The 9,008-nt window shown below is 44.9% G+C and overlaps 1 protein-coding gene across 1 annotated transcript; it reads left to right on the top strand.

Annotated features, from left to right (window-relative positions):
• The first annotated feature begins 49 nt into the window (after nt 1-49).
• Nucleotides 50-4,645, top strand: LOC123123205 (NAD-dependent malic enzyme 2, mitochondrial). Its single transcript, XM_044543674.1, has 17 exons — nt 50-207; nt 307-474; nt 727-855; nt 945-1,005; nt 1,209-1,312; nt 1,386-1,469; nt 1,569-1,675; nt 1,784-1,898; nt 2,055-2,168; nt 2,270-2,335; nt 2,937-3,009; nt 3,077-3,163; nt 3,250-3,304; nt 3,381-3,452; nt 3,969-4,031; nt 4,132-4,246; nt 4,319-4,645. The coding sequence occupies exons 2-17, from the start codon at nt 409-411 to the stop codon at nt 4,388-4,390; spliced, it is 1,383 nt and encodes a 460-aa protein (XP_044399609.1). The 5' UTR covers nt 50-207; nt 307-408; the 3' UTR covers nt 4,391-4,645.
• The last annotated feature ends 4,363 nt before the right edge of the window (nt 4,646-9,008 follow it).

Genomic DNA, 9,008 nt, shown 5'->3' with positions numbered 1-9,008 from the left:
TGTTCACGTTAGCCCCACGGGCCGTATCTCTCACTCCTGAGATCACGCTGTCTCTGGTCGCTAATGTCGTGAGCGCTCTGAGTTGCAGTAAACTCGTACCATTCGCTGGAGCACAACACGCAGGGGGAGCCCGATTCCGTGGTCTCGCTGGCCAAGTGGAGGATCCTTAACAGGCTGCACGACCGGAACGAGACGTTGTACTACAGGGTGAGCTCCCACTGTTACAGTTGATTGGCATTAGTGTATTTTTATCACCGCAAGGTGTTTGATGTTTATGTGTGGTGGTATGGTTTGTTTCTGCTGCAGGTGCTAATTGACAATATCAAGGATTTCGCGCCCATAATATACACCCCTACTGTCGGCTTGGTCTGCGAAAACTACAGCGGGCTGTTCAGGCGTCCCCGCGGGATGTACTTCAGTGCAAAGGATAAAGGGGAGATGATGTCGATGATTTACAACTGGCCGGCAGAGAAGGTACACTTGATTATTTCGAAAACTTGATGCATTTTTTTTTTACTAGTGTAGTTGGACACAGGAGCTTAGGTAGCGATTTTATGAATGCAGTATATCAATATCAATGGAACTCTAATTTGTTCTCTAGTTGTTTGTCTTTTTTAAAAAGCCAGTTCTGTAGCTATATCCATGTGAATTGCCCCCACAATAATAATATTAGTGGTTTTCCAGAGCTATGTACCTGTACTGAACTTGCTTTGTTGCTTATTTCAGGTTGACATGATAGTTGTGACTGACGGGAGTCGCATTCTAGGTTTAGGTGATCTTGGAGTTCAAGGCATAGGTATACCTATTGGTAAACTTGATGTTTATGTTGCAGCTGCTGGTATCAACCCACAGAAGGTACTTTATTGGAACATACAATTAGCATCAATTAACTAGAGGTTACTTGTGGCATCCCCCCTGTTTATATTTGTCCATTCTCCTTGCAGGTTCTCCCAATAATGCTTGATGTGGGAACAAATAATGAAGAACTCCTTGAAGACAAGCTATGTGCGTAAGATACATTAAACACAACTTCTCAAACATTATAAAATTCTTTTTTATCCAGTTTTGTGACAAGCACAGTTGAGCATACTCAGATTAACGCGAAGTTCTACTCATTCTTCTTTAGAAGGAAAAAAAAGTAGAAACACTTACTGTTTGGAGTAAATGCCTGCATCATAACGTTGCTTATTAAGTGAATATTTTCTTAGATTTAGGATTGAGGCAACCTAGGTTGGAAGGAGAGGAATACTTAGCTGTTGTAGATGAGTTCATGGAAGCTGTTCATGCACGCTGGCCGAAAGCAATTGTGCAGGTATGTGTGTGCTGCAGTCATACTTTGGTTGCTAAGTCAATGATGCTGCATTGCTGAAGTGGTGAAATTTCAGTTTGAAGACTTCCAAATGAAATGGGCATTTGAAACTCTTCAGAGGTATCGGAGCCGATTTTGCATGTTCAATGATGACGTGCAGGTACTTTGATTCCCCAACTTTGTTTTCTTCAAGTTATTAGCACTCTTTTGTTTATTTCAGTTTTAATTTATCATTTCTTGGGACCTTCATTTTCAATAGGGGACAGCAGGAGTTGCTCTAGCTGGTCTACTTGGAGCTGTTAGAGCACAAGGTCGACCGCTCGCAGATTTTACTAAGCAGAAGATAGTTGTGGTGGGAGCTGGAAGGTCCGTGATATGTTTGACATGCTTGTGCAATTTCCTCAGCCTATTGCATATAAACTATTGCTCGTCAAAAGTATGTTTTGTCCATTCTAACACCTCTTCAGAATCCAGTGCTGGGATAGGTGTGCTTAACATGGCTAAACATGCAATGTTAAGGATGCCAGGGACCCATAAAATTGGAGAACTGGGTGAAGGACACAATCAATTCTGGGTTCTGGACAAAGATGTAAGTTTAATTTATCCAATCAAATACATTGTTTCATGCTTTCTACCAGTTTTCGTGTGTCATATGTATTCAATTTCCACTTTAGTGCTAAGTCATGATTTCTAAGTGCACAATAGGTTGGTTATTTACGTGCCACTGTTATGCTGTACCATGCAGGGCCTTATTACCAAAAGTAGAAAAGATCTGGATCCAGCTGTTGCTCGTTTTGCTAGAGGTTATGGTCCTGAAGAGGTCGAAGATCTCCATGAGGGGGCTAGTCTTGTTGAAGTGGTATTTAAACTTTGATGTTCTTTGTTCATTGTTAATCAATATTATTAGCAGAAAAGACATCCAACTCCTTCTGTAGTTGCACTAATTCAGCTCATGGTCAGGTCAAGAAAGTGAAGCCTCATGTCCTTTTAGGACTATCTGGAGTTGGCGGGATATTTAACGAGGAGGTAAGCTCCATCGTTGTGTAATCTTATTATCTCATGACTGCTGGAAGCTGATGGTGTTTCTTCTATTTCTTTTCCCTATTTTAGCAGCCCGGTCCTATCAACCCTCATACCAGGGTCTTGTCTGTAGTAGCAAGTAGTCCATTTTTAAGTTTAGTGAAGGACTGTGACCGCCCTTTCCTGATTCCCATATCTAGAAATACTCGAAAGTACTGATAAATACACTCTCATAGTGCTAGAGATTTATTGCGCCCGGCTATGTATGATGTGAACCCCCCCTTGAGGTAGAACATGTGCGCCAAGAAGTTCCAGTTAACATTATAAATTCACCATTGTTACATTTAAGGATCATATCTCAGGATATATGCGTACTCTTCATCATGATTCAGAATGGTCCCATGGACACCGACAGCCTCAAATATGTATGCTTTCTGTTAGGTCCAAAAAATCGTCTCCTTTCTTGATCTATAGCATTAAATTGGCTAGAATCGTACTGGCAATGCTTAATTATAGGGTCATACTGTTGTGATATTCATAATTTCATATGCCTTAATATATCACATCAGCAATTGAGCTTTAACTTAGGAATATTTTATCACCTCAGGTTCTCAAGGCTATGAAAGAATCTGACTCCCCCTGCCCTGCAATTTTTGCAATGTCCAACCCAACTACTAAAGGTTTCTCCCTATATTTACTTTCAAATACTTAAAGATAGTCACTAACATTGGCCTTTTTTTGTTGCAGCTGAATGTACGCCTGAAGATGTATTCAAGCATGTTGGAGAAAATGCAGTATTTGCCAGTGGAAGCCCTTTCAGCAATGTTACTTTAAGTGAGTCATATTTAATCTCGTTTCTATTGTTTGCATACTCTAAATCATTGTCGGTGACTGATAATGCTACAATTGGGTTGTCCCAGGCAATGGTAGAAAAGGCTATGCTAATCAAGCAAACAACATGTATCTGTTTCCTGGGTATGATAATCTTTGTGTCTTTCCTTGGAGTCTCCGGTTTTTGTTTTCACCTGATCCAAATCTCTGTGAAATACAGGATTGGTTTAGGAGCCCTTCTGTCAGGTGCTCGGCATATTTCGGATGGCATGCTCCATGCTGCAGCTGAGTGGTAAGTTTCGTTTGATAGGATCGTCTCATTGGTCCTACCTGATGACGTCTCCTTGGTTATTACCTCATTTAACTATTTAAGCACCATTTGCGTGGGATGTCCTTGATTTTAGCCTTTCACTCGATCCGTTCCAAATTAGTTGAAGTTCTAGTTTTGTCCATATATCGACATCTACAACAACAAATTAGTTTCATTAGATTCTTTATAAAATATATTTGCGCATTATATATATTTGTTGCTTTAGATCTTAGCACACCTTTACATAAACTTGGTCAAACTTAAAGAAGTTTGACTTAGGACAAACCTAGAACAATTAATTTGGAATGGAGTGAGTAGGTACTAATGTAACTGGGAGACAAAGTGCAAAACTTTTAGCTTGCAGTTTTCAGCCAAAGGACTTCTCACAAACTTACATTGTACAGTTTTTGTAGTTAATATATCTCGCATGGCTCTTGTTTTGTTCTCCTTCCCTGAACAAAATTCAGCTAAGCATTTGTTTAACAATTGCCGGTGCAGCCTTGCTTCATACATCACAGATGATGCGATTCGAAAAGGAATCCTCTTTCCTTCAATTTCAAGGTTTGCTCAATGACCCAACTCGTGTCATTGCACTCTGTAACCACGACACCTTGCTCCAAGCATTCTATTGTTGCTGATTACCACCCACCACACATCGCAGTATCAGGCACATCACCGCACGTGTCGGCGCTGCAGTCGCCCGTGCTGCCGTTGATGAAGATCTGGCCGAGGGATGCTCTGACTTGGATCCTCGGGACCTCAGGAGCATGTCAGAGGTACGCCATTCAAAATCTCACATCCCTAAAGTTGCTCGCCAGAACATTGCCTGATTCTTTCTGTGTTCACAGTCGGATACGGTGGATTACGTGGCTCGGAAGATGTGGTACCCTGTTTACAGCCCACTCGTCAACGACAAATAGTGTTCGACGAAGCACACCCGAAGAGACGTATCAGGCACATACATTTGTTCTGATCAGTGAATACTTCGCTATTTCGGTTTAGCTGCTCTACTTGGGAGTATTTCAGCAGATACTGCTGCCACGTCTACTGGCTATATTGTTGCCTCATTTGTTTACGTTGACAGGTTCATCAAACATTGCTCAATTTTGGGACCCGTTGAGCTACAGTTATGTCCCATGTGGTAGGACTTGAATAAATGTCAGATGTTGGCAGTCTGTCTCCTGCATCGTCGTTGTTGGCGTATGTCTCTTGCATCGCCAGGTAATACGAGATTGCAAACCGATTTTGTGTTCCTACATGTATGAAACCCATTTGAACGAGAGTAGTACTAGGATGGATGACCTCCTGGAAAGTCCTCGTAAAAGGGTTTCACATCTAACCTACCCCAACTTGTTTGCGACAAAAGGCTTAGAAGAAAAAAAATTCATTATATGAGGAGGCAACACACGAATGCATGTAGCTTCGTAGAATGATCAATCACATACATCAATCATGTGAAATTGGTTCTATCGAATCTACCATTATGTATGACGATAATGTGGCTTGTGACGATACAGTTTAATTAAAGGGACCCCCTTTAACAGAAAGACTGTAAAGGAGGTGTTTACAATATAATTGGTGCAACAAATTCAAATTATAAATATTATGCCTTGAACCTGGGTGGATGGCAAGACATCAGCCCCTTTCCACCACCAAACTATGCTCTGCGGGATTAGAAGTGTTTTTCTAAACTTATTAGGAGGGAGTGTTACAACTTAATTAAACCGGTTTTTGTTAATGGACGCCGATATGCACCACATGTGTGGCATAATAGGCATTCGCCCACACACCGTGTGTGGCATGAGCGGGGGCAGCCCACACGGGTTGTGTGGGGACGGACAGTAGAATTGCCCATACGTGTGGGCGCAACTATTTCGTGCCACACGCCCAACAAGTACTATTCATCCCCACCCTGCGCCTGTGGCACGAAGCCCACACGTCCTGGCGCAACTACAATAAGTACCCGTGGGATGACGATTTAGTTGCCATCCGGGATGACAGATGTAGTTATTCGGATGGCAAATATGGTTGTAAAAGCACAACAACTCTTTCTTTGTTTTGGTTAACTATAGTTGCCATGTCTAATTTATGGTAGTTGCCGCGTGTAATCAAATTATTGTTGTCGTGTGTGATTAACTACTTGCCACATATGATCAAACAATAGTTGACATGTATGTTTACCTAGTTGCCACGTGTGGTTAATCACAGTTGCCATGTATGTTTACCTGATTGTCACGTAAGCGCAACTGCATTTGCCGTCTAGCAAACGAATCATAGTTGCCATGTGTGTTTACCTAGTTGCCATGTACGCGCAACTGCAGTTGCCATCCAACAACGTACGACTGTCGTGTGGGCAAATGATAGTTCGCCCACACGTGCTTGGACTAGGTGGTGGCTATGTAGACAGAAACTAGTTCGTCCACACAACACAATTGACAACCGCGTGCTGTGGGACGTGTGGGCGACCTCTCCAACGCCCTCACACCGGCCTTGTCCTACGTGGCACGCAAAAAATGCCTCGATGTGTCAAGATTCGTGTAAACTTAACTGGACGGTGATTCAAACGTGTGTGCGAGTTGCAATGTTGCCACACATGTGGGCGTTAGTGTTTTCATTAATTAAAGGAAATCTCCCCTTGTTCCCGTCGGTGTGCCGTTGCATTGTTGAAACTTCGCGAGCAACCTACACATCCTTTTGTAATGTCGCCTCTATTTCAGACGTATACATTGTACCATAACACACAATCAATACAATGGTTACGGTTCATTCATCATTAATCACATCAGCATTCTTCACATTTCCTTTCCGAGACAAGATGATCTGCACGTAACAGACAATCAACATTTCATTTTTTTCCTGGGATTTACTGTTCACTAGAATGCACTCCAACTACCACAAATTCACGATGGTGGCCTCGACAACCCTTTCACCGAGGAAGAAGTGTGGCTGGCGATCAGGTCCTCCCCGGCCGAACGATCACCGGGGCCGGATGGTTTCTCCGGCACCTTCTTTAGATCCTGTTGGGCGCTGATCAAAAGCGACATCATGGCGGCCTTCTCTCAGTTCTACAACCTCGCTGGCAGAAACTTTGCCATGCTCAACACAGCCATAGTTGCCCTCCTGCCAAAAAAAGATGGGGCATCCACCATTAGCGATTATAGGCCCATTAGTCTGATCCACTCCATCGCCAAGCTTATTTACAAAGTCCTGTCAATGAGGCTGGCCACGGTCATCCACACCCTCGTCTCCCCGGCCCAGTCGGCTTTCCTTCGCACCAAATGCATCCATGATAGTTTCCTGTACGTCCAGAATTGCGTCAAAGCTCTACACAGGAAAAAGACCCCTGCAATACTGCTTAAGCTTGACATTGCCAAAGCCTTCGATAATGTATCCTAGGAGTACATCCTTGAACTGATGCAAAAGTTGGGATTCAGTGCTCGGTGGAGAGACTGGATAGCTCTACTCCTCGCCACCTCATCCTCATCCTTCCTCCTCAACGGCTCGCCGGGACGCAAGATCAGGCACCGTTGAGGACTCCGGCAAGGGGACCCCCTATCGCCCTTCCTGTTCATATTGGCGATTGACCCGCTCCATCATCTCTTAGAAGAAGCCATGCACCGACAGCTCCTTGCCCCCTTGCCCGGCAGAGAGCTCAAGCTTAGAGTCAGTCTCTATGCTGTCGACGTTGTAATCTTTGCAAACCCAATAAAACAGGAGATCGATGCGCTACTCGACATTCTTCAGAGCTTCGGCGAATCCACGGGCCTTCATATAAACCCCTCAAAGTCATCAGCCCTACCTATTAGATGTGACAACGTCGACCTCGAGGGCGTGCTACAGAATTTTGGAGGTGCAATAGGCACCCTCCCAGCCACCTACCTCGGCCTGCCCATTACCACTTCTAGATTAAGGCTAGTGCATCTACAGTTCATCATTGATAGGCTTAGGGCAAGGCTAGCGGGATGGAAAGGCAGACTGCTGCCTATTGCTAGCCGGAGGATTCTTGTTAGATGTGTGCTCAGTGCCATGCCAACTTTTGCACTCACAGTTCTGCGGATCCCCAAGAAGCTACTGAAAGACATTGATAAGTGCAGAAGGAAATTTTTGTGGAAGCAGGAGGAGGAGATCACTGGAGCTAGTTGCAAGGTGAACTGGTTGACGGTGTGCTTGCCGACCATGCATGGAGGCTTGGGAATCCCTGATTTTGAACGTTTTGGTCGCGCTTTGAGGCTCAGATGGCTATGGATTGCCTGGACAGACCCTTCCCGGCCTTGGTGAGGTACCTCGCCGCCATGCAACGCCGAGGACATAGCTCTGTTCGCAGCGGCAACCACAGTGACAATTGGCGATGGTTTGACTGCAATGTTCTGGCACTCCCGGTGGCTTGGAACCTGCACCCTTGCTGCGGCATACCCATGCCTCTACAACCACTCCAAGAGGAAGAAGCGGACAGTGCATGACGCGATCAGGGATGATAACTGGATAAAGGACCTTAGGCACGGGGACACATTGCCTTTGCTGCCAGAGTTCATTAGACTGCACCGCCAGATCGCCACAGCTGCAACCGAGTTCAGCGAGGGCACCCAGGACACCATCCATTGGAACCAGGATGCAAAGGGGCAATACACAGCAAGATCAGCCTACGCGATGCAATTCCAGGGCAGACTACGATCAACCATGGATGATCTAGTCTGGAAGACATGGGCACCCGGAAACATCAATTTTTTTGCCTGGCTGCTGCTGATGGATCACCTGTGGACAAACGATCGCCTCCAGCGAAGGAGTTGGTCGAACAGCTACTTCTGCCAACTGTGTGTTCGTAGCCTTGAGTCAGCACACCATCTCATATGGGATTGCCCAGCCGCCCTCGCCGTCTGGCGATTGGTGGGGTGCAGGAGAGGATGCTCAAACCTCCTCTCGTGCGACTCATGGACGGCCTCCAACCCCATGCAGATCGTGCAGAAGATGGTTCAGGCAACGCCAATGGCTTCCAGGAAAGTGGCAAAAACAATCATCCTTCTGACTTGCTAGGAAATCAGGAAAGAGCGAAACGAGTGCACCTTCAATGGCAAGCAACCAGTGACAGATGCCATCTTCCGGGCCATCGACAACTGTGTTCAACTATGGCGCCAGGCAGGTGCCATTACCCTGCAGAGCCCCTTCTGGGATCCACCGTGAGGAAGTAGTTTTTGCTCCTATTTTTGACGGCCGAAATTTTTGGTTCGTCGTTGTATGATGTACACCTTTCCTGTACTTGGCCCTTGGGCATGAGACTACCCACAGTGGGAGTAACATAGGTGGTAACATCACATTTATCTAGGCAAAATAGATGATGTGGCATGTAATTAATGAAGAAAAAGAGGCATGTGGTAACATAGCTAGTTACTGTAACATCACACATATCAAGAAAGGATGAGTCTATAACCTAATAAATGAAGTGATGCATGACACAACATATATGTTATTACCCACTGTGGAGGTAGTAACATAGAGTAGTAACATGCCCATGTTACTACTCTATGTTACTACCCATTGTGG

The sequence above is a fragment of the Triticum aestivum genome, chromosome 1B (genome assembly GCF_018294505.1).
Source record: "Triticum aestivum cultivar Chinese Spring chromosome 1B, IWGSC CS RefSeq v2.1, whole genome shotgun sequence".
Classification (NCBI taxonomy): domain Eukaryota; kingdom Viridiplantae; phylum Streptophyta; class Magnoliopsida; order Poales; family Poaceae; genus Triticum; species Triticum aestivum.
This window is presented reverse-complemented; position numbering and strand designations above follow the sequence as displayed.

What these genes read in the sequence shown, in the direction of transcription:
- LOC123123205 (XM_044543674.1), top strand. Translation starts at nt 409, where the DNA reads ATGTACTTCAGTGCAAAGGATAAAGGGGAGATGATGTCGATGATTTAC. An exon ending in TCTGGGTTCTGGACAAAGAT is followed by an intron (nt 1,899 to 2,054) that starts GTAAGTTTAATT and finishes TGTACCATGCAG; the next exon opens with GGCCTTATTACCAAAAGTAG. An exon ending in AACATGTATCTGTTTCCTGG is followed by an intron (nt 3,305 to 3,380) that starts GTATGATAATCT and finishes TGTGAAATACAG; the next exon opens with GATTGGTTTAGGAGCCCTTC.